The sequence below is a fragment of the Rousettus aegyptiacus genome, unplaced genomic scaffold, assembly GCF_014176215.1.
Source record: "Rousettus aegyptiacus isolate mRouAeg1 unplaced genomic scaffold, mRouAeg1.p scaffold_m13_p_2, whole genome shotgun sequence".
Classification (NCBI taxonomy): Eukaryota; Metazoa; Chordata; class Mammalia; order Chiroptera; family Pteropodidae; genus Rousettus; species Rousettus aegyptiacus.
In genome coordinates, this window is record NW_023416295.1 from 172699733 (window position 1) to 172725192 (window position 25460).

The 25460-nt window shown below is 41.2% G+C and overlaps 1 protein-coding gene and 1 pseudogene across 1 annotated transcript; one reads left to right on the forward strand and one right to left on the reverse strand.

The window, feature by feature from the left end:
- The first annotated feature begins 710 nt into the window (after positions 1-710).
- On the forward strand, positions 711-25421 carry WBP2NL (WBP2 N-terminal like). Its single transcript, XM_016135810.2, has 7 exons — positions 711-772; positions 5897-6005; positions 6262-6403; positions 6595-6687; positions 10601-10711; positions 18523-19064; positions 21821-25421. Exons 1-6 carry the CDS (start codon positions 711-713, stop codon positions 18999-19001), a joined length of 996 nt encoding a protein of 331 aa, XP_015991296.1. The 3' UTR covers positions 19002-19064; positions 21821-25421.
- On the reverse strand, positions 4170-4652 carry LOC107505509 (annotated as a pseudogene).
- Positions 25422-25460: the final 39 nt, after the last annotated feature.

The following is a 25460-nucleotide window of genomic DNA, read 5'->3' on the forward strand; positions in this document are numbered from 1 at the left end:
CTTAGTCCAAAAGATATTAACGTCTCTTCGTTTGAAGCCCCCTGGGGTTATTTGTGAAGTTTAAAGGAAAAAAGGGTATGTATATTTCAGTCTTCAAAGCAATTCCAATATCATACATCCCACTGGATCCTCACGGTCACCCTCTGGAGGTGGCAGGGCAGGTACGATGGACGACACAGGCTCTGTCCACCTCGGAGCTGGCCCGGACTCCCCTTTGACTTCCTGACCCAGCTCACGCTCCCTGTGCTGGGTGCTGCCTCATAAGAAATCGGCTTTCTCTGGTGGGAAAAAGTTCTGCTCGCCTTAAGAGAAGCAGGCAACCAGTGTAGACCCTTTCTCCAAAGGGCAGCAGCTTCCTGACACGAGCTAGAGAGGGCGCTGGAAACTCCAGCTTTTACCTCTGATTTCTGACAGGACTAATTCGAGTTCCCACCCTGGGCAGCGCGGCCACCACGCGGCGCAAGGACGCAGGGGCCAAGCGACCAGGTGCGGGCGGAGGGGGCCACCCACCCATCACTCACCCCTCTGCGCCCTGGCCGCGGAGTCAATGCCCCGGACCCACCCGCTGCCCTGCGGGCCTCTGACGACTGCCCCTCACGTGACCAGCCGCCTCGCTCGCTCGCAGCCGTCCTTGCGCCATAATCTCCGCCCTCCGCCTCGGAGCCCCGCCCCTTCCCATCTGCGGGGCGGCAGGAGGGGCCCGGAGCACGATGGCGGTGAACCAGAGCCACACGGAGAATCGCCGTGGAGCCGTCATCCCTTACGGCGAAAGGTGCCTGCGGGGACGCCTGGGGTGCTGGTGGAGGAGGGAGGCGACGGACCGGGGGTGGGGCTCGCGAGCTCCCAGCGAATCAGATGCCTTCCCGCCTTGTTCGCCGCGTCCCGCTTAGCTCCGCCCCCGACGTTGGGGCGCGCGCACTGCCTCGCGGGTGTTCCGTAGGCGCGGGCGGGAGCGCGCCCGCTGGTGTGTGAGGAAGGGGGCGGGAGCGCGCCTCCTCGTGCGTGAGGACGGGGAGGGGGCGCTGGACGCGCGGCGTGCGCCGTCTCCTCAGAAGAAAGGCGGGAATGCCCTGACCCTCGTGGGGAGTCGCGCAGCTCCTGCGGCTGAGGTGCAGCCCCTTCCCCTACCCCCGGGAACAAGGTTCCGGTTTTCTGCAGGCAGAAGAGGCATGAGGGTGGATCATTCTAGAAAGATCCCGAAGTGCCAGAGGCCTCTCCACGCTCTCAGAACTCCCCAGAGATCCCCTTTGTTCTTCGCCCCAACCAGGGAGATGGCTGCCCTTTATGGAGACGATCGAAAGCATGACGCTCCCCCGGCCTCGCTGGGCTCTTTGCTCTGTGCCCGCCGCTGTCCCCTCTCCTCTCACCGCCAGCGAGCTGTCTGTAGGAGACTCTTCACCCCCCGCCCCGCTGTGCCGCGACTCCACTCGGCTCCCTCCCTAACCCTCGGGCCCCCGCCGCGCTCCCCTTAACCAGGCTCCTCTCCGCTCCGATCGCCTTCGTTGTGCTTCGCGCTCCCCGGGCCGCGCGGCCTGAAACGCAACGCTGTGCTCAGGTGAGACGGCGCCCTGGGCTGCGTCGAACGCGTTAGTCGCGAGGATGCATTGAGACAGCACCACATGCTGGTGTCCGGATCTTTTTTCCTCCGCTTCCTTCCCCCGACGATTTTCTTGACAGATTTATGCGGGTCGCCAAAGCCGTGCGTCCTCCGTTGCTTGCGAAGGGCCTCTGCTGCCTTCTTCGATCTTCGCGGTGGGAGGTGATCGCTCGCTCTGACTGCGACGTCTGGCCCGGGGCACTTTGCCCCTTGTGCCTGCGACTCACTCTGGGCGGTGAAGCGCTTCTGATCAGGCGATTCAGTGTCTCCTCAGGCTACCGGTTTGTCTCTCTGCTTTTCCGTTTGTTGGAGGCAGGAAATGAGGCATGTTTTTTAAAAAATTATGACGAACCGATATTTTATGATCCTTTGAATTATCTTTAAGGGTCCGTTCTGTGCTCTTGAGTAACTTAATCACAGCCAAGCACTGTTCTGAGAGTTTTATACTTCACACTGCTCTCTCCACAATTAGGATCAGTAGTATTTCCTTCATGTCACAGGCAGGAAACGGATAACAAAAAAAAGTAATTTGCATATGCGAGCTGAGGTTTGGGTTTGAATTTGGATACTGTGCTTTAAACTCTGTTCTGCTGTCCCGCAGAGGAAAAGAACTGCTGCTCTGCTTTCTCCTCATCACTGAAGGCCTTGTCAGGGCTCTGGCTTCCTGGAGAAACTTATGTAAAGAAATAGATTGAGAGGGAGAAGGTTGGTTATATTTTGACTTTTCCTGACTGTTCACAATGCACATTTGGAAAATTCTTCACAGATTGGCCGTGTTTTGTGAGTTGTTTTTCTCCTTCCAGCTGAGAAGTCATGAATATATGGGCCAGACTCTACTGGTAAAAAGGGAAGACATCGAGGTTTTTGTTTGTTTGTTTGTTTTTTGACCATCTTTCTAAAACTTGTGCAGATACCATATATATTTATTGTAGAAAAATTAGAAAAAATTTCAATTACCTCAGATTCCAACACCCAGTTCTGTTTACATTTTTTTATGTATCCTTTACTTTCCGTGATGGAAAAATACACATTTCCTCCCCTCATACTGCTTTAGAACTTGTTTTCCTCATTTACCAATATATTGAGAATGCTTTTCAGTATCAATATATATATCGTTATTTTCAATGGCTGATATTCTAGTATGCATAAATCTTTCCTCAAGTCCTTATCTGGGATATTCTGGTTTTAATTTGTCATTGCCTCAGTGAACGTTTTTGAAAACTTATCTTTGCCCACTTGTCAAAGTGTTTCTTCGGGATATGTTCCTGCAAGTAGACTTGTGGGATCAGAGGACATAAACTTTTTAAAAAAAGATTTAAAATATATTTTTATAATATAAAGATTCTTGTCAAACTATTATACAATATACATACATATAAATATTTTTTTTCAAAATTACCCTACAGAGTTATATCGATTTATATTCCTCTCAGTACTGTGAGTGCCCATTTCTCCACACTTTGTGCCAACACCTGGTGTTAATCTTTGATATCTCTGCCGGTCTTGATGTGCAAATATGGAATCTTTTAAAAAAAATTTTACTGCTAGTGAAATTTTTTTATATGATTATTTTATATTATATGTCTTTGGCAAATTTTCTTGGATCATGAATTTTCTCCATTTTTACTAAGTTGTTCATTTTTTGGTGTGGTAAAAAACACCTAACAGAAAATCTATCACCTTTACCATTTAAGGAAATTTGAAATGTATATATTTAAGGTGTGTAACATAATGATTTAATATACATATACATATTGAAATAGTTACTATAATCAAACTATTAACATATCATCTCCTCACATAGTTACCATTTTTTTATGCAATGAGTGCACCTGAAATATGTTCTCTTGGCATATTCCCAGTGCTTAGTACAGTATTACTAAGTATAGTCATCGTGCCTATTAGGTCTCTACACTTATGCATCCTACATAACTGTAAATTTGTATCCTTTAACCAATATCTCCCCATTTTCCCCACCTCTTGAGCCTCTGGTAATTACTGTTCTACTCCACTGTTATGCATTTGACTTGTTTTCTTTTTTCTTTTAGAGTCCTTATATAAATGAGATCATACAGTATTTATTCTCTTTCTGGGTTATTTTGCTTAACATGATGTCCTCAAGATTCATCTATGGTGTAGCATGTGACAGGATTCCCTTCCTTATGACTGAATAATATTCCTTTTTGTGTGTGTGCGTGCATGCACATGTGCGCACCACATATTTTTTATCCATTCATTCATTGACAGACACTTAGGTTGTTCTGTATGTTGGGTCTTGTGAGTGATGCTACAATGAACATAAAAGTACAGGCATCTCTTCGATATCCTGTTTTTATTTTCTTTGGATAAATACCCAGGAGTGGGATTGCTGAATCATATTGCTGTTCTAGTTTTATTACATTGATTGATTTTTCGTGTGTTGAACCATCCTTGCGTTCCAAGAATAAATCCCATTTGGCTATGGTATATAATCTGAATATAATGTGACATTATATTCAGGGATAATGGTCTGTCGTTTGTTTGTTTGTTTTGTTTTTTAACAACTGATAGTCAATTTATTGAAAAGGCTGATTTAAGCATCTGCAGTGGTGACTTCAGCCTTGCCGCCTATACTGATGGAAGTAATCTGCTTAACAATCTCAGAAGGACTGTGCAGGTCAATGAGTCGCTTGTGGATCCTCATCTGAAAACAATCTCAAGTCTTAGAACCTTCCCTACAGGGAGTTTTTTTTCTTGTGATTCTCAGGGTCTTGGTAGGCATCTGAACTGGTCTTTTCACTTTGAGATTCTTGTCCTTTGCACCTCTGATCCAGTCAGCACACACTTTCTCCAAAGATTTTACGTTGCAGCTGGTCAGAGTAATTCTAATTCGGTGAATCGCCACCTCTGGTTCCATGGGTGTCTTTCTGGTATCTTTAAAAACCTAGGCTGTGGCACGGCTTCCTGACCAACTTGTTCCTCCGTGAGAGCCGACAGTGGTGAGTCAGGAGCAATAGCGTGCAGAATGTTGCTCCACTGCAGCTACTACTGCATCTTCCTCAAAGAGAGCCGCCATTTTTTTTTTCTTAGTTAAACATTTCTCTAGGTGCTTTAGGCTTTTGATTAGAATTTAGAGTTCTGGACTGACTTGGAGTTCCCTATTCCACTATTTTTGCTGACATCCCTTATATTCATAGTCTTTTAGAAAGCCTTTTGTATCCGCTCACCACCACCTTAGTTCCAGTTCTTATTACTGCAGATCAGGGCTATTTTAGAAACTTAAATGGGCCCCTCCAACATACTACCATCTCCTTGATCATGTGACTATTCTGCCAGGATGGCCGCAGCTCACAGTTCCTCCTTGCTTATCAAATGATAGCTCCAAGCTATAGTCCCAGCATGGCTTTCTAGCTTTATCTCACTATTCCTCCCAACCTCATTTCCACACAGGTGGTCTGCTTCCAAGTATGTAGTTTGCTTTCTGCTGCATACCTCTGCTAATGCTGCCCCAGCATCTCCATTGATGCTCTTTGGTCCCCATCAAGATTGTCTTCTGCCTTCACCTCTGCCTACTGAAACACTATTCATTTCTTCAGAATCAGCTCAAATTTCAACCTTTCTATAAAGTCATTCCTAGTTACTTCAACTAGAGCTAATCTCCCCTTCCACTTAATTGCCATGACATTTTTGTGCCATTTATGTGATGAATGTTATATACTGCTTGTGTTATTACCTGTATTCATATTTTCATTTACTCCTTTCAATAAATATTTATGAGCACCCACTGTTTGCTAGGGCTCCAGTAGCAAAGAAGGCAGACATTGTCCCTAATAGTCAGTAGGAAAGACATTGGACAAATAAATATAATGAACACTAAGAAAGAAAAAAAACCCAATAGAATTCTATGAAGGAGAGTAAGATGAATCCAAGTTTTTCATGTTAAGAGTGAGGATAGAACATGGCAGGCAGAGGGAGTGACATGCCAGCGGATTCTGGAGCACTCTGTGTGCCTTCTTTACCAGAGTCAAAGAAACATTTTCATTAGCACAGTGCTTGATAGTTACTACACAGTATAAGAATTAATGAAGTAGGTTTGATAAGAAAAATAATCCAAAGATAAAGAGGGAGAAGAATAAGTATGAATTGTCAGAGAATGAGATCATTTAAATTCCTTTCTATTTCATTCAATAAAAGTGGTGGTAACAGTAGCAACTAACATTTATTGAGTGCTGACTCTGGGCTAGGAACTGTGCTAAGAGCTTCATTTGTCACTTTATGTAACTTCTAAATTGTTTACTGTCTGCCCTTTCTTTTCTATAGTGTCTTGAAGCAGTGTCAGGATGTGGACCTCTCCTTCCTTCAGCAACCAGAGGGATCCAATCTTTTTAGTGGTATAAAGAGGGGAAGATTGTTTCTCACTTCATACCGGGTAATTTCTACTTGTTTCTTTGATCTGATTAACTCTACATTAGCTTTCCTTAAAATGGAGTGAGGTTAACCATTGAGGTTCAAAGTGTTTTAAAATATTTACACTTTGAGATATTCCATGTTGAAGAACAATGGAAAAAATGGGTGATATTTCTCAGGCCAGAATGTCAAAGCAATCTTGACCTTAGAAGTGCTCTTATATGTCTCAATCCATGGACAAATTGCATTCCTTTTCCAAAATTTCTTTCCTCTCTTAGGTGATCTTTGTAACTTCACCTTCAGTCAATGATCCCATGTTTTCTTTTATGATGCCATTTGATCTGATGAGTAACTGCACTGTCGAACAACCAGTCTTTGCCCCCAACTGCATTAAAGGAACCATTCAGGCAGCTCCAGATGGTAAGTGTTTACCTTCAGCCATGTATTTTTTCTCAAAAGCTTCCAGAAGGTTTAAGTTTGAGATTTGGCTCATGTTGGAATTCAAATGAAAGCTGCCCGGTTTCTGTGGGTATTGCTTCTCTCAGTGTTTGTGGTAGTCCTTCTGTAACCAGCTGTGCCAACCTCTTAGCGGGTGCCATTTCTTCCCCCAGGTGGCTGGGAAGGACAGGCTACTTTTAAATTAGCCTTCAGAAAAGGAGGTGCCATCGAATTTGCCCAGTTGATGTCGAAAGCTGCCTCTGCCGGTGAGCGATAATGATAAAGATAATAAACAGTTTGGGGTTTTGAGGCTTGTGGACTTGAAGTAGGATTTTTACCCAGTCAAGATTTTCTGGCACTGCGGTCAGGCAGTTGGTGGCTGCACATGTATTCAACAGGCATTGTCTGAGTCTACCTACTGTGTGCCAAGTACCATATTATGTGCTGGGAACACAAAGATTTTTCCCTGTCCTGAGGAGTTTGCAGACACTTGAGTGACTAACTGTACCTGATAGTCTTTTGTCCATCTTAATGCTGGTCTCCTCTATCGCTGAGTAGTCTCTTTTTCAGGTCAGGGAGCCCCAGCTGCCTTATCTCTTCTTCCCCTGGCATGCCTTTTTGTCATTTTTTCCTCTGGCTTTGCCTTTGCTTCTCTTAGGTTTAGTCTCCATCTTTCATGAGAGGAGGGAAGGGGTACTGTCAAGCCCTACAGTGCTGCTCTAATGGACATACCAAATGACTCTTTCAAAATTGAATACAAATAATTTTTATGAGATATTTTTATTCAGTCCAGCCTCACTTATGCCCTTCACTCTCTCACCTTTTGTACTCCAGTCCAGCTGGAGTTCTTTGTGCTTTGTTCTCTCACTTCTGAGCCTTTGTGCTATTTGCTCTGTCTGGAATACTCTTTTCCTTTCTCCATTGCCTTCCATGCCAACTCCAATTTAGTTGAGACACAGTCTAGTAGAGACAGACATATGCAAATATGTTATCCTATCTATGGCATATGCTGTGATAGAGGCATGGACACGGTGCTGGGACACATAGGATGGAGTGAAGGTTCTAGCTTAGAAGACTGACTGGATCATGATGCTATAAACCATGGTCAAGAATATGAGTCTAAGTTGGAAAGGAAAGGAATTTAATTTTAGACATAATAATCCTAACTAACATTTATTGAATGCTTAACATATACTAGAGTGTTCCAAGCCCTTTACATGTGTCAATATATTTAATCCTCACAAAAAACCTTATGATGTAGATACTATCATTATTCCCACCTTATAGCTGGGGAAATTGAGTCAGTGATTGTTATATAATTTCCCAAGGCTATACAGTTAGCAATCGATGGAGCTGGAATTTGAACCCTAAACCTATTCTTTCTCTCTTTTTAAACATTTTATTTTGAAAAAAATTAAATGTATAGAAAAGTTTCAAGAATGTTACAATGAATTACCATGGACTCTTCATCTAGATTCACCCATTATTAACATTTCCTGATATTTTATCTTTTTTTGTTTTTACTTTTGTTTTTACTGAAATATTTGGGAGTAAATCACAAATATCATGTCCTTCATTTCTAGATATTCGAATGTATATCCTAAGAACAAGGGCATTCTCGTATCTAACCTCAGTGTATTTATCAAATTCAGAAAATTTAACACTGAAATAATACTTTAATATATAGTTTATATTGAAGTCCAAAGGATTGGTCTATTACAGTTTCTGATTCTAATAGCACTTTTTTCCCCATAAACAGGTAATCCTGGGTCAAACATTGAATTTAGTTGGCCAATTCCTTTGGTCTCTTTTAATTCGGATTCAGCCTTTCTTTGTCTTTCATGACATTTACATTTTAAAAATAATACAGGACATTTTGTAGGATGTCCTTTACTTTGGGTTTGCCTCTTTCCTCATGAAATATATTCAGGCTGTTTTGGCAGGAACACTATGTAAGGGATGCTGTGTCCTTTTGAGCCTGTACTCTTACCCCCGTATGGTGTATGGGTGTGAGGTGTGTGGGAATGGTAGAGGCCAGTGAACATGCAACTCCGAGCTCCAGAGATGAACTGTATGTAGAGACCGATTTGGAAATCTTTAGCACACAAGTCGTCTCTGGAGCCACGAGTGATGGGTTCATTTAGTGAGTTAGGGATAGTGTTATAAAGGTCCTCAACATTTAAGGAATGGCAAGGAGGAGCAACCTGCAATAAAAATTGAGAAGGGGCTGACTGAGAAGAGGAGAATCAAGTGAGTTTATTACCCCAGAAGTCAAGGGAGGAGAAAGTTTCAAGCAGTACGGATGCTTGTCTGTGGCAGCTGCTGCAGAGATGATTGGTAAGATGAAGACTGAAAAATGTGCTTTGCACGTGGAAATCTGAATTTGTTTGTGGTCTTCCCAAGAGAGATTCCAGTGAATCAGTGAAGAAAGATGGTCCAAGAGCCGTATTATAGGAAGTTGAGGAGTAAGAAAATTTTTAGTTCCCTTTAATGATATAGTTCAAAGATAGAGAGGTCAAGGAGTTCACAAACTGTTCCCAATCCACAGCTCTTCATGGTCCAGAGGGCAGAGATCTGGAAGCCTGACACTGGATAACAGGGAGTCTTGATAGACAGAGAGTACAGCTGTGAGGAATCCAGGCTCAGGGGACGCTTGGAAGTCCAGTTCCTTTTTGCTATACGTATCTGGGGAACTCAGGACAATTGCATGTTGGGTCTTGAATTCACTCTTATCTTTGGCCTCATAGTACTGAGGGGGCATTTTTAGGATTATGGGTTAAGTATTAGGCTCTCTTCTTTGTGGCCTGCAAAACTATGTTCAGAGTCCCAGCAGTTGCATAGCTACTTAGAAAGAATTTAGGCAACTAATATGAACTTGGCCCAATGTCTGGAACTGCTCTGGGTCTGATTACATCATGGCATAGGTGTGGGAACCTGCCTCTGCTCCCTAACAAGAATCAGGGCTTGTGAGATGGGCTTCCTTGAGGCCTTTGGAATTAACTACCCATAATGCTTCATGATCTGATTCTTTGATCAGGGAAGAGTCCCTTCCCCTCTGCAGAGCTGATTTGTCAGGGTTCTTGGAGTTATGTTTTTAACAAATATATGTTCAATACCTATTGAGCCAAATACTAGGTTAGACAACTGGGAACAGAACAGCAAATAAGACATACACGGTTCCTGCCTTTGTTAAACTTGGTCTAGTGAGAGGGATATATATAAAAAAACAAATATATAAGTGATTAAAATAATTCTTCTGGGAATGCATATTAATAGGATTTGAAAAGGAGAGTGACAGGGGTAAGGAAGGCAACTTTAGATTTATAGTCGATTAGTTAAAATAATTCTAGCTATTGAATTAGATAGCTAGAATTATTTTAATCTTCAGTGGCTTAAGACAATAGGTTTTACTTTTTATGCGAAGGCCAATCAGCAAGGATCAAAGGGGGCTCTGTTCCACGTAACCCTTCAGGGACCCTTCAGGGTAATAGAGTCTCTGCCATGTTTAACACATGGCTTCCATGGCCTCATTGGATAGCCAGCAGAGGCGGCGAGAGTCATTCTTACCCGGGAGTTTTTATGGGCCAGGCTGGGAAGCAGTATACGTTACTTACCGTTCATGCCATCTGACCAGAAATTAGTGTGGTAAGCTGATAATGACTCCCAAAGATATACCTATGTTCTAATCCTCGGATCTCATGAGTGTTACATTATTTCTAAAAAGAGTCTTTGCAGACATAATTAATTTAAGGATTTTGAGATGAGATTACCCTAGATTATCCAGGTGGGCCCCAGATGCCATCATAAGTGTCCTTAAAAGAGAGATGCAGAGGAGACAAACAGAAGTGCTTTCTTCTGCACCACTCTGTGATTAAATTGATCTTTAATGGATGTAGCTTGCCAACCTCACAGAATTCTTCATTGAAAATCCTTTCTAAATACCTATTATTATAGGTGTTACACTAGACTCTGAATAAGCACAGGCAAATAAGCCATAGTCTCTGCCCTTAAGAAGCATAGAGTTCAGAACGAAGGCAGTGTCTTATATCCTGGGAATATTGTTGAACACTCATGTAAGGTGATGGTTACTACTCTGTTGTTAATTGTTTGGTTGATAGCTGTTATACGTCTGACTTAAAAGAATTAAAGAGTCCTGTTTTGTCAAACTTGTCTTCTCAGCTGCCCGAGGAGTTCCACTTGGAAGTGTAAGTTACTGGTTTGGTTCTCCAGGATTGTATGTCATTACCAGGCAGGGGGGAACGATATGCAACCAAGAGGTGCCTTGTCCAGGTAAGATCTGACAGGGAAGTTCTTCCTGGGAGTGGGAAAAGTATGCCAGGGGCTCAAAGATCTGTTCATTGCTAGCTTGCCTCCAACTCTGCTGCAGGAGAAGCAGCAGAGGTTTGGGGACTGGAAAATGGTTGCGTCCATGACTTTTTTTCCAGACTGAAACCCAGTGGCAAGTCATCAACTGACTGGGTTTTGGTTTCAGGCTTACTTTTAACTATAATATACAAATATGGAACATACCCGGGTAACTTTCATCAGTGGGAATGGTCACCTCCTGCTTATAGCCTGAGCAGAAAATGTATGTTTTTTCTCACTTCCCCCTTCCCGTTTCACACAAGCTTAGCCATCAAGTTTGTACCATGCCCTTCAACCTCACTGAAGACTCCAGTCTGGGGCTTTGTGCCCTGTACCCTTTAACAGTTGTGCCTGTCCACAGCTGCCGAGTCATGTTCCTGGAAGGTGACAGATCATTGATTCTTAAATGTTGTACACCACCAATTGGTGGGCCACAACGGGTCTCCTACTAGGCTAACAGACTCCAAACTGCAGGCCCTTTCTTGGGTTCTTGGAGCATGATGTGCGTGTCCATCAGTTTTTAGTTTTGTATACAGTGAAAGATACTTTAGCTTTTAAAAATTATTAAAATCTAATACTCAAAATCTAAAAGTAAGTGTTGCTAAGGTTTTATAAAATGATTGCACATATGTATAATCAACCATTTAAAAATGTATAATTTGGTGGTATTTAGTATATTTGCAATGCTATGCAACCATCAGCTCTCTCTAGTTTCAAAATTTTTCCGTCACCCCATAAAAAACACCCCATAACTCCCCTAAGTAATAATTCCCCATTGTCCCTTTCTGACATCTCTTGGTATCCTCTAATCTGCTGTTTGTCTTTATGGACTTTCCTATTCTGAATGTATCTCATAAAAGGAATCACACAGCATGTGACCTTTTGTGTTTGGCTTATCTCACTTAGCATACAATGTTTTCAAGGTTTGTCCAAGCTGTAGCATGTAGCATGTTCTTTTTATGGCTGAATAATATTCCATTGTACATATGTGCCACAATTTGTTTATCCATTAATTCACCCATTGGTGGACATTTCAGTTGTTTCCACCTAATGGCTATTATGAATAATAACTGCTATAAACATTTGTATATAAGTTTCTGTGTGGACATATGTTTTCATTTCTCTGGGGTATCTACCTAGGATTGGAATTACTGGGTCCTATAGAAATTTAATATTTAACTTTTTTTTTTTTTTTAATGCCACAGCATCTGGTATTCCTAGGTGGTCTCTCATCCAAGTACTAACCAAGCCTGACCCTGCTTAGCTTTCGAGATCAGATGAGCTCCAACACAGTCAGGGTGGCATGGCCATGGACTCAATATTTAACTTTTTGAGGAACCACCAAAGTGTTGTCCACAGCAACTGCACCATTTTATATTCTCGCCAGCAATGTACAGGTTTCTGTTTTTCCATATCCTTACCAATACTCGTTATTTTCATTTTCGTTGCTGTTCATGTGAAAGTCATCTTAGTGAGTGAGTTGGTATCTCATTGTGCCTTTAATTTGAATTTCTTTAGTGACCAGTGGTGTTGAACATCTTTTCATGTACCTGTCAGCCGTTTGTATATCTTGTTTGGAGATATACCTCTCCAAGTCCTTTGCCCATTTTTTATTTGGGTAGTTTATCTTTTTCTCATTGAGTTGTAAGAGTTATTTATATATTCTGGATAATAAGCTCTTATCAGCTATGGGATTTGCAGATATGTTTTCCCATTCTGTAAGCTGTTTTTCACATTCTCGATGATGTCCTATGATGTACAAAACTTTTAAATTTTTATTGAATTTATCTATTTTTTTTCTTGCTCTTGGTGTCAAATTCAAGAATCTGTTGCCAAGTCCAATATCATAAAGATCTATCCCTGTGTTTACATCTAGGAGTTTTATAATTTTGGCTCTTATATTTAGGTTGTTGATTTTTTATGAGTTAATTTTTTTATGGTGACATTGGCTAACAAAATCCAATAAGTTTTAGCTGTACTTTAACAGTAAGGCATGTATATATTTATGCTGTGTGTTCACCTCCCATAGTTAGATTTCTGTCACCACATATTTGATCTCCTTTAACTCGTCTACCTTCCACCTCCCCCGCCACACCCTACGCTCTGGAAACCACTAGTCTATGGTCCATGTCCATGAGTCTCTGTTTGTTTGTCCTGTTCATTTGTTGCTTTTAGGTTTTTATCCCACATATAAGTGATATCATGTGATATTCAATTTTTTCTGTCTGACTTATTTTGCTTAGCTTGATTATCTCGAAGTCCGTCAATGTTGTTGCAGTTGCAAATGGCAATATTTCATCTCTTCTTATGGCTGAGTGATATTCCATTGTATATATGCACCACAGCTTCTTTAGCTAATCATTTATCGTAGGACACTTCAGTTGCTTCCATGTCCTGGCCACTGTGAATAATGCTGCTATGAACATCGGTGTGCAAATATCTTTTCGGATATGGGTTTTCAGGTTTTTTGGGGTAAATACTCAGTGCTGGGAAAACTGGAAAGCCACCTGCTGGATCATATGGTAGATCAATTCTTAGTTTTTTCGGGAACCTCCATACTGTTTTCCTTAGTGGCTGTACCAATTTGCAGTCCCACCAGCAGTGCATGAGGGTTCCTTTTCCTCCATATCCTCTCTAACACTTGTTATTACTTGTTCTGTTGATTATAGCTATTCTAACAGGTGTGAGGTGGTATCTCATCGTGGTTTTTTGATTTGCATTTCCCTGATAGCTACGATGTTGAGCATCTTTTCATATATTTGTTGGCTATTTGTATGTCCTGTAGGGAGAAGTGTCTGTTCAGGTCCTCTGCCCATTTTTTGATTGGATTGTTTGTTTGTCTTTGTTGTTATTGAGTCATATGAGTTCTTTGTGTATTTTGGATATTAGGCCTTTATTGGAGGCGTTGCTTGCAAATATATTTTCCCATTCGGATGGTTGTCTCTTTACCTTCTTGATGATTTCTTTTGCTGAATGGAAGCTTTTTAGTTCAATATAGTCCCATTCATTTATGTTACCTTTTACTTCCTTTGCTTTTGAGGTCAAATTCATAAAATCCTCTTTAAGTTCAAAATCCTCGACTTCAGTTCCTATGTTTTCTTCAATGGATTTTATTGTTTCAGGTTGTATATTCAGGTCCTTGATCCATTTTGAGTAAATTGTGGTGTGTGGTGATAGACAACAGTCTAGTTTCATTCTTTCCAGTTTTCAGCACCATTTATTGAGCCTTTCCTTTCTCCACTTTATGTTTTTGACTTTTTTGTCAAAAATTATTTGCCCGTGTAAAATAGATTTACTTTTGGACTCTCAATTCTGTTCCACTAATCTGTGTGTCTGTTTTTCTGCCAATACCATGTAGTTTTGATTATTATCACTTTGTAGTACAATTTGAAGTCAGGCAGAGTGATGCGTCTAGCCTCGTTCTTTTTTCTCAGGATGGCTTTGGCAGTTTGGTGTCTTTTGTGCTTCCATACAAATCTGATGATTTTTTTGTTTTATTTCTTTAAAAAATGTCGATAAGATTTTGATGGAGATTGCGTTAAATCTGTATAATGCTTTAGGTAATATGGTCATTTTAACTATGTTGATTCTTCCAATCCAAGAACACAGAATATCTTTCCATTTCTTTGTATCTTCGATTTCTTTTAATAGGGTCTTAAGTTTTCATTATATAGATCCTTCACTTGTTTCGTTAAATTTAGTCCTAGGTATTTTATTATTTTTGTTGCAGTTGCAAAAGGAATCATTTTTTTCCACTTATTTTTCTGACACTTCATTATTAGAGTGTAGGAACACTTTAGATTTTTGAACATTGGTTTTGTATCCAAAAACTTTACTTATTTGCTTATTGTTTCTAGTAGTGTTCTTGTGGAGTTTTTAGGGTTTTCTATATAAAGAATAGCGTCATCTGCAAATAGGAACAGTTTGACTTCTTTGTTTCCTATTTGTATGCTTTTTATTGCTTTCTCTTATCTGATTGCACTGGCTAGGACCTCCGATGTTATGTTGCTTTCTGCTCTGATGACTGGGCCCTGCTGTCAGTTGCGTGGAGCTCACAGCACTCTCAGGCAGGGCTGTTCAAGAAACTCGCCACACCTTCTCCCCTCCCTCTCCTCCTATAGGGAGCTCTGGCGGCTGCAAGAGGCAGCTTCTTTATTTCTCCCAGTCCATTGCCCAACACCTAGGGTTCAGACCTGTGGTAGCTCTTATGTGCAGATCCTATGCTCAAATATGCTGGTGTGCAGTTTGGGTATTTTTTGTTGAGTTTTAGATGTTCCACTTTTTGTTGTTTCAAGAGGAGAGATCTGGGGACGTCTCTCACTCCGCCATGTTTCTCCAAACTGCACTGGAGTTAATTTTAAATGCGGAGTGAGGTTAGGATCCAACTTCATTCTTTTGCGTGTGGTTATCCAGTTGTCCCAGCACTTTTGCTTCATCCCATACATTTGGTATGTTGCATTTTCATTTTTATTTGTCTCTAAGTATTTTCTAATTTCCCTTATGATTTGTTCTTTGATCCATTGGTTGTTTAAGAGCATGTTAATCCACAAATTTGTGAATTTTCCAGTTTTACTTCCATTGTTGATTTGTAACTTTATCTCGTTGTGGTCAGAGGAGATATTTTGTCTGGTATTTATCTTTTTAAATCTATCGAGACTGAATTTGTAGCTCAAAATATGGTCTGTTTTGGAAAATGTCCCACATGCATTTGGAAGAATGTGTATTCTGTTGTTGGATAGATAGAGTGTCCTATACATGTCTGTTTGATTCAGCTGGTTTGTTATGTTTTTTAAATCCTCTATTTCCTTACTTATCTGTCTGGTTTTTCTGTCCATTATTGTGAGTGCAGGGTATTGAAGTCTTCAGCTATTATTGTAGAACTGTCTATTTCTTCCTTCAAGTCTGTAAGTTTTTGTTTAATATATTTTATGGTGTGTCCTTAGATGTATAAATGTTTATAATGGTTATATCTATTTGCTATATTGAACATTTTGTTAATATATAATTTCCTTCTCAGTCTCTTGTAATTTTTTAAAATTTAAGTCTATTTTGCCTGCTATTAGCCACTCTCGCTTTCTTTAGATTATATTTGCATGGAATGTCCTTTTCCATCCTTTCACTTTCAATCTATTTGTGTCTTTGTATCTAAAATAAGTCTCTTGTACATAGCATATAATTGAATCATGAGTCTTTATTCATTCTGCCAATGTCTTGTTGGAAAAGGTCATCAAGATGTAACCACTTGTTGACCCAAAAGTTGGACCCAGAAATTAGAGGCTCTTCACCATCTTTCTTGTCCTGGGAGTATGCATTTGGCTTGCATCCCCGGCTCAAAGAATCCTCTTAAAGGATAAAGCCTTAAGATAGAAATGTGGAGTTGCGACTATCTGGATGGTATAAGTGACTGAATCCAGTTTGGGCCATTATGTAAAACTGTTAAGATTTGACCGGCAGGTGCAGAGACTACTCATCTTACAGCCGACCAAGACATGTCTAATAAGTTCCCTTTTTATTAAAACTGCCACCTACTAATTTGGAGTGGTCTGCCTGTTTCTTCATTCTCTCTCTGCGCTATGTGAATGGGGGCCCAGTTTCAGATTACACAGGGAAGCTCCTGAGGAGGTTGGAAACTAACATCTATGTCTTTAGAGTGGAAAGTTTAATTCATTTACATTCAATGTAATTACTGTAATGGGGGCCTTCTGTTATTTGCTATTTGATTTCTTTATGCCTTATAGGTTTTTTTGTCTCTTATTTCCTGCATTACTGTCTTCTTTTGTGTTTAGTTGATATTTTTATAGTGAAAAACTTAAATTTCTTTCTGATTTCCTTTGGTCTATATGCCATAGCTATTTTATTTGTTGTTACCATGGGGGTTTTATTTAACATCCTAAAGTTATAACACTCATTTGAATTTTTACCAGCTTAATATCGAATTTTTACCAGCTTCGGTAACAGATACTCTAAACTTTTACAGCTCCATCTTCACACATTTCAGTTGATGTCACAAAATTACATCTTTATATATTGTGCTCCCCAAAACATAATCTAATAATTATTTTAAAAGCATTAGTCTCTTAAATTATGTAGAAAAATGAAATTACAAACCATTGTTACAAATATATTAACTTTTACAATTGCCCAGCAATTTATCTTTATTGCGATCTTGATATGGCTTCTTCACATGGCTTCAAATTACTGTTTAGTGTCCTTTCATTTCATCCTGCAGGACTCCCTTAAGCATTTCTTGCGGGGTAAGTCTAGTGGTAATGAACCCCCTCAGCTATTGTTTATCTGGAAATGTCTTAATTTCTCTGTCACTCTTGAAGAAATTTGGCCAGATACAAGATTCTTGTTTGACAGTTGCTTTCTGGCCTCCAAAGTTTCTGCTAATTATCTTATTGAGGATCCCTTGCATGTGATGATGCACATCTCTCTTGCTGCTTTCAAGACTCTCTCTTTGTCTTTCTCTTTTGCAGGTTTGATTTTAATGTGTCTTGGTGTGGAGTTATTCTTACTTAGATTTCATTGAATTTCTTGGATGTTTATATTTATGTCTCTCATCAAATTTGGGAAGTTTTCAGCCATTATTTCTCTGAATATTCTCTCTACCCCTTTCTCTCTATCTTCTCCTTCTAGGACTTCCACACAGTGCATATGTTAGTCTGTTTGATGGTGTCCCACTGGTCCCTGAGGCTTTGTTCACTCTTCAATCTATTTTCTTTCTGTTCCTAAGTCTTAACAATTCTCATTGCTCTATCTTTAACTTCACTGATTCTTCCTTCTGCCTACCTAAATCTGAATTTTAATCTCTCTAGTGAATTTTTTATTTCAGTTATTGTACTTTTCAGCTCCAGAATTTCTTTTTAGTTTCTTGGTAGGTTTTCTGTCTTTATTGATATTTCTGTCTTGTTCATACATCATATTCTTGACTTTTTCCACATTGTCCTTTAGTTCCTTGAGTATCTTTAGGAAAGTTCTTTTAAAGATTTTCTTCTAGCTAGCTTAAACATAAATATGTATTACAGCAAAATAACTTAACAGGTGTCCATTCGCCTTGACTCAGTTAAATCTCTTTGGGAATGTAGCCAAGAAAATAAATAAAACACATATTTATTGTAATATGAATTGGAAAGTTGGAAACAACATGCTCCCCTAAAACAAGGGAATTAAGTAGCACCTATCTGTATGATAAAATATTGTCCAGCTTTTAATTTATGAAATACATTAATAATATAAAGAATTTTGTATAATGTCTAGTAAAAAGAGTCAGATAAAAAAGTACAGTCGTTATGATTATATAAAAATATTAACAGATATCCTAAAAAGAAATACACCAAAATATTGTTTTTGTATTTGATAACGGCATTATAGATGACTTTTTAAAATCAATCTTTTCTCTATTTTCCAAATACATAATGTTCATTAAGAATATTATTTTTTTCAAAATCTAAACAAACTTTATTTGGTAAAAAAATTACCTATCTGTACACAACTATAAGTAATGCAGAGATACAACTGTGGGGTTGTTTTCATGTTAATTTGAATCCCTTCACAACAGGAAATGATAAAGCCTTCAACTGGTGGTGGCTGACGGATTTGACTTTACCATTATTTTGCCTGATTCTCTTCCTGTATCAGTTTGTCTCAGCATTATTTTTATCTTCTCCCTCCTTCTTGCTTATTCTTTGTGCACTCTAAAAAATAAGTAATTGATATTTTTCTTTCCTTCTCAGCATACCCATTTATTGTCTATGGGCCCCAGCCCATGAGATATGCAGCCCCACCGGGGGGATACAGAGCTCCACCAGCAGGATACGGAGCTCCACCAGCGGGATATGGAGCCCCACCAGTGGGATACGGAGCCCCACCAGCAGGATACGTAGCCCCACCAGAGGGGTCTGAAGCTCCGCTGGCAGGATATGGAGCCCCATCAGCAGGATACGGAGCTCCACCTGCAGGATACAGAGCTCCACCTGCAGGATATGAAGCCCCACCTCCAGGATATGAAGCTCCACCTGCGGGATATGGACTCCCACCTGTGGGATATGGAACCCCACCAGCTGGAAATGAAGCCCCACCTTCGGGACATGAGGCTCCACCTGCTGGAAGTAAAGCTGGGTCTCAGGAAGCTATGTCAGCCCAGCCTGCTGGATATGAGGCTTCTGCTCCTTCAGCCTCATCTTCTCGGGACCCTTCACCATCTAAGAAGTAAACCTTGAAGACTCACCAAACGAAGTGATACCCTAAAACTGAAGTCAGGATAAGAAGGACTCAGGTATGTTGTTTAAAACTCTTTCTTAAGTAGTTGTCCCACCCTTTGGAAAGGCAATCTTAGGCAGAAGGTGAAGGTTTATTTCCATGCCTAGATTTTAGAAGTAGAGTTAACTTTTGATTAGACGGGCTAAAGGAGAAGTAGGCTTACAGGACTGATTCTCCAGTAATTCGGTTGACGTTGGGCTGCATGTTTTAACATACCTTGTATGTGAGTGTGGAAAAAGCTTTCTGCCTTTTTCCCCTCCCCTATCCAAGAAACATTTATTATTCTGAGTTTGCTAGGTGCTAAGATATGTGTTAGAAATATCAAATCGAACACTTATTTTTCACAGCAGTATTTATATTAGTAAAAGGATGCAACAACCTAAATTTTCAATAGTGAGAGAGAATTTCATAAATTATAGTATATCCATCCAATGGAATATTATGCAGCAACTGAAAATGATGTCTAGAGGCAGAGAAAGCCTTCTTTAAGAAGACCGAAGCCAATGATGCAAAAAAGGAAAACATAAATATAAATTTGACTATATTGAAATTTTTCAATTCTGTATGACCAAAGTTAAAAGACTAGGAGAAAGTGATATCCAACATATATATTAAACAAATAACTTATGGTCAGAGTATATGAACTCTTACAAATCAACCCAAAAGAAGAAATGGACAAAAGGTATGAATTCTCCACTAACCGAGTGGCCAAGAAACATTTGAAAAGATGTTTATTCAATTTGACTAGTGTTAGGGAAATGCAGCATGGAATGAGAAATATTTTTTATCTCCATTGATGTACAAATAGTAAAAATATTGAAAAACTCAAGTGTTGGGAAGGATGTGGGGGGATGGTTATTGTTATACACTATTGGTGGGAGTTGATATGCCTTTTTAGAAAGACATTTGGTAGTACATTTTATTTTATTTTATTATTTTATTTTATTTTATTTTATTTTATTTTTTTAGGCGAGGCAACCCTTGGTTGACCTCACAGATTGCAAGGACCTTGTCAGTTTACAATCCCTTATTTTTTATTTTTTATATTTTATGCCTACAGCACCTGGTCTTCTTAGGTGGTCTCCTATCCAAGTGGGAGTACCTTTTAAAAGTTAAAATGAATAAAACCCGTTTAGTGGTTTTACTTCTCAGTATCTAACCCCGAGAAATACTTGAATATTTGCAAAGATGTATATGGGAAGATTTCATTACATTCATTGTTTCTAACAGTGTAAAATTAGAGATAACCTATATTGTTTATTAATAGTAAATATTTAAATAAACTATGGTACTTCCATGATGCATATTCAAAAATTTCTAAGAGTAATTGTTAAGTGAGGAAAGCAATTATATATACCACAGAGATTTTCAATCCCATCGGATGGAATGCCCCCTTTTATAACTAATGTTTTGTAATGTCTCCTTTACGTGGAGTGAAATTCGTAGACAATTGCACATAATTCGACACCATTTCAACCAAAATCAATACACTATAAATGTGATATAAAGAAGAAATAGAAAAGTAGTTTGTAGTAAAATTTTAAGTATTTTAATATATAAATTCTCAGATTTCACCACACTAGAAGACATAACAAAGTAATCAAGTGGGAGCAGGGTTGCCTCTGGGTTGGGGAGCTGCATACCTCGGGGCTAGGATGGGGATGGAAATTTAGTTTTTTCCACAATTTTAAAACTAAATTAATAACATGCTAGGCTCTACCTTGCTTATAAATTGTGCAGTGGCTCCTCACAGCCTTCAGGATAAAATCCAAACTTCTGTTTTTCACATATATGTGGCTCATGTTATGCTCCTTAGCATTCAAGGCCCTGCATGATCTGGCCCCTCCAGTGACCTCCCCAGCTGTGGGATCGGCCAAGCAGAACTAAACGCAGACACTGAACTGCATGGCCTCTGCCTTCCTCCCCACCGCATTCTGTTCATCTTTCAAAACAGCCCAGAAGTTCTTCAGAGAGTTTTTTCTGTGCTTCCGTTCTAGCCAAGCTTGTATTGTGCTCTCAGAATGTTTCTGGTGAAATATTGTGCCAGTCCTATGCTCACCTCCCCCATAACCTGTGAGCTCCTTGGGAGCGGAGGCCGAATCCCATCGCAGAGGCCTAGCGGAAGGCATGACGCACAGTGGTATCTAGTAAACATTTGTCAAGTGAATAAAGACATGAATAAATTGTGTTTCTTGATTTAATATATACGCATATAATACATATACACCCCGGAGTTCTGGCTGCCAGCTGAAGATAATTATTTGCAGAGTCAGTTTCGTTTGGCAAAACTTAGGATTAGAAATTAAAATTTCGAATTTTAGAGAAAGCTGCCCCCTCTCTGGCTTGTTGAGTTGAACAAGCCAGAAGTCCTGAAGGGATGGTTATATTTCACCTCTTCCTGTCTCACAGCCATGGTTTATGTGGCTCTTACTGGCCAAAGCCACCTCTGGCAACGTGGTTCCAGAGGACCCATCTGGTGATTAAAGGCCTTCAAGTCAGCAAATGACCATTACTGTACTTGGGTGCCAGGCAGTGTGCTAAGGCACTTCATAAGCATATCTCACTTCCCATAGCAACTGGTGAAGTGGGCACTGTTAATAGCTTATTTTATAGGCAAGCAAGCATACTGAAGCTTGAAGACCTTAGGAAACCAAAGAATCCACAACTGTCGAGTGGTGGAGACAGGACATGAACCCAGGCTGGACCCAGAGCCTGGGACCCTAACCTCTGCCTAGAGAACCTGTTCCCTAGCATCCTCCTTTTATCCCACAGGTGCCACACAGTAGAAGGAGTTTCCTGTGCAAGGAGTGGCCTGATCTTCTCCACACATCTGTGAGGTCCTGGTGAGCTCTGAGTCCCTTTCCTGCTGCAGGCTTGATCCCTGGTGGTCAGAGGGCCTTGAAAATTGATTGTATCAGAGGTGGTATATAGTAGGTCAAAGGAAGGCTGATTTCTCATAGGACTGAGAGATTGTTTCCAGATGCACTGCTGCTGTATAGCTGGGCTGTAGGAGTTGCTAGAAGCCTGAGACCAGCTGCCCTTGAGCCAGCTCAGCTGGCAAAGGAAAGAGAATCCTGAGTTTTCAGGGCTTCATCCCTTCACCACAGCCCCAGACCTGAAGGCTCTGCTGCATTACATTAATTGCCTTAATGATGCACCCTAAGTAAAGGGTTTTTATAATGGATGGAAGGTGAAGAGTTTGCGAGGGGCAGTAATTACGTCAAGTGGCCAGACCTTTTAATAACTGTTTGTGCCAAGCATCCTGCTAGGTACTTTACATGCATAATTTAGCAAGGTGGGTGCTTGGACCCCACTCTCATAGATAAAGAAATGGAGGCTGAGAGGGAAGCAAATTGCCTAAAGCAGTTGTCCCCGACCTTTTTAATACCAGGGACCAGTGCTGAATCTAATGCCTGATGATCTGAGGTAGAGCTGAGGTGGCGATGCTGGTGCTCCAAATACAAATGAATCTTCACTGGCTCACCTTCTGGTGTGCAGCCCAGTTCCTAATAGGCCACAGACCAGTACTGGTCTGTGGCCCAGGGGCTGGGGACCTCTGGCCTAAGGCACACTGCTGGCTAATAAGTGGCAGGGTAGGGTCTGAATGTAGGTTTCCCTTTTCACACACTCATTTATTGAGTGCCTTTTATGTGCCATCTCTGTGACCTTGCGATATCAGTGACCAAAATAGACAAAAAATTCCTGTTCTCATGGAGCTTATATTCTAGTAATACTAAGATGCAGTCAATACATGTTATGTTATATAACTAGGCATATCATTCAAACTGCAGAAAATGCAAAAACATATGTTGATAAGAGCTATGAAAAAATATAGATCAAAGTAAGGGAGATTGGGAGTGCTGGGGGCTTGGCAGAGGGTGTAGTTTGCCGTAGAGCGTTGTTGAGAAGATAATATTCAAGTAAAGATTTAGAGGATAAAGAAATGAGGGAGCTAGTCATGCAGACACCCAGGGACGTGTGCTCTAGGCACAGGGAACAGCTAGTGTAAAGGCAGCGTAATTCCAGGGTGCCTTTCCTGATACCCAGTGCCTCAAAACAGGTGAATGTGAGAAGGCTCCTGTTCTCAAGGAAAGGAAAATGCTAGAAAACAGATCGCAAGCCGGCCAGAGCGATATCTGAACTGGTCCACATAAAACAGCTTGGGAATGGAGACTGATTTCTGGGTCCTTGTAGAGAACAGGCCTCTTTCCTGCCTCCATCTTAAGGACAAAAGAGAGGTTAAAGTGACCGAACAGGCTGAGTCGCCCTGGCTTTACCCCCTCCATTAAAATCCGTTTGCTGTTGCACACCTCTGCTGTGGCCTTGGTCTGTGTTCTGAGGGCATCGTGATATGATTAGCCTGGTTCTGGTCTCTTGGGACCGTTTAGAAGAGCAGTTTGGACGTGCCCAGGCTCCCGGCTCCGGGCATCCCGGCTGGGCTCTGCACTTGTTCCGCTTCAGCTGTTCATTACCTGGTTCCAAGAGAGACTTCAGTGCCGAAGTCTTGAATCCCCTCGATGGGGCACTTGTCTGTCAGGGAAGCCCGTTCTCCGACTCCACGGGGAAGAGGGCCGGAATAAATCAAAGGGAGAGCTTGTAGGCCAACCACTTGTTTGTCGTGCTGCCCAGTTGGTGCCCTGGGCTTCTAAGAATGGGTTCAAGTGAAGTACTTACCGAGGCAGCTCTGTGCCGGCCCTGTGCTCTGAGGACTCCGATACACCCCGATCTTGAAGAATACGGACCGCTCCAGAGATAGACAATTTCATTATGTTTTGCAAGTGTTCACCCTGTCCTGGCCCCCACCCACCTCCAAAATGTGGGATTGGGGCAGGTAGGTAGTTCACCCTCTGTGTGGTTCCCTGGGAAGGTTGTCTGGACCTCTTCCTGTTGACTTGCCCTGAGGATCTTACTTTCCCTGGTCGTCAGACTCTGTTTGGGCCTCAGAGTACTTCATTTTTGAACTACTGAGACAGGACAAGTAATGCAGGCACACCCCCTCCACCTCGAGGATGTGGCTTTGGAAATTTTTCCTTTCTTCAGACCTCCTCTCCCTGTTTTAGCCCCAGAAACAGGGATAAGCCTAGACACTGTCTTTGGCCAAGGCATGACCTTTGGCTAATTATATCATTACAATCTCATCCTCATTGCAAATACTGCAGCTCCCATGATGCACCTGATGCCATGACAGTTCCAGAAACACTATATGAGGAAGAAAAAGGGGGAACCCAAGCTCCCTGCCTACTGGTAGGAGACAACAAGGCTAGTCGGCATCCCGTTTTCCTGGGCTCCGCCTCCAAGGAAAACAAAAGGTTCATAACCAGCCATCTTGGCGTGACTCGCTCATTCTCCTTCTCTCATGCAAGCCCACACTGCCCCTCCTTGAATGTGTACTTTCACTTCAATAAAGTTTGCACTTTCCTGCTCACTATTTGTCTTACCCTTGAACTCTTCTTGTGGAATAAGACAAGAACCTTTTTAGCAACACCATTTTAGAAATACTTCTGCTCAAGCTTGGGCTTCTCCCTTGGGCCAAATTCTGGCATTTACACATCTGGCTTTTACCTGACGACCAATAAGAGAGAGACACTCCCAACTCCTGACAAAAGTGCGGTGAGAGAGGTCTGCACAGGTTTAGAGGAGGGGTTCTGACCGGCTTAAGGTGGTCCTGTGGGCTTCCTGGGGAAGGGGGTATCTGCATTGTTCTGCCCTCAAGAGAAACTTTAACTGGAGCCTGACTGACCTGAGGAAGGGAGACATCCGACTCTGGCCCACTGTAGCCTTTCACGTGGAGGAAGGGAAATACCCAAGTCCAGAGCCTGTTAGCCTTTCTGCCTCAACTAAGAGATGTGGGGATGGAGGGCCCAGCAATGAGCAAACACTAGTGAAAGTCAAGGGCAAAGGCTCTCTCAAAGGCTGACACCTAAACTAGGTAGGATGATAGAATGCTGTTTTCCCCCCAACACCTTACGGGCCACATCAACCAGGTTCCTGCGTAATGATGGGATTACAACTGAAAGAACTGCAGATTTCAGACCTTACTTAAGAAGTTTCTGAGAAACACAGTTACAGAGGAGACAAAACCAAGAATGCCAGAGGAAATTTTAGCTGCTAACACCTACAGCTATAGCAGACAGTAAACACAGCTTACCTCCAAGCCAAATAAACATAAAGCCTCGATTGACATTCAATTCCTTTTACATAGTATTTCATGTTCAGCTTTTAGCATAAAACCGCAAGGCATACGAAAAGACAATACAGCTTGTATAGAGCAAATATCAGAATGAGCCTCAGACATGGCAAAGATGGTGGAATTATCAGATGGAAATTTGTTTGTTTTTTATTCTTAGTGAGGCAACCCTTGGTTGACCTCACAGATTGCAAGGACCTTGTCAGCCTAAAATCCCTTATGTTT

What these genes read in the sequence shown, in the direction of transcription:
- WBP2NL (XM_016135810.2), top strand. Translation starts at nt 711, where the DNA reads ATGGCGGTGAACCAGAGCCACACGGAGAATCGCCGTGGAGCCGTCATC. An exon ending in GTCATCCCTTACGGCGAAAG is followed by an intron (nt 773 to 5,896) that starts GTGCCTGCGGGG and finishes TCTTTTCTATAG; the next exon opens with TGTCTTGAAGCAGTGTCAGG. An exon ending in CATTCAGGCAGCTCCAGATG is followed by an intron (nt 6,404 to 6,594) that starts GTAAGTGTTTAC and finishes TTCTTCCCCCAG; the next exon opens with GTGGCTGGGAAGGACAGGCT.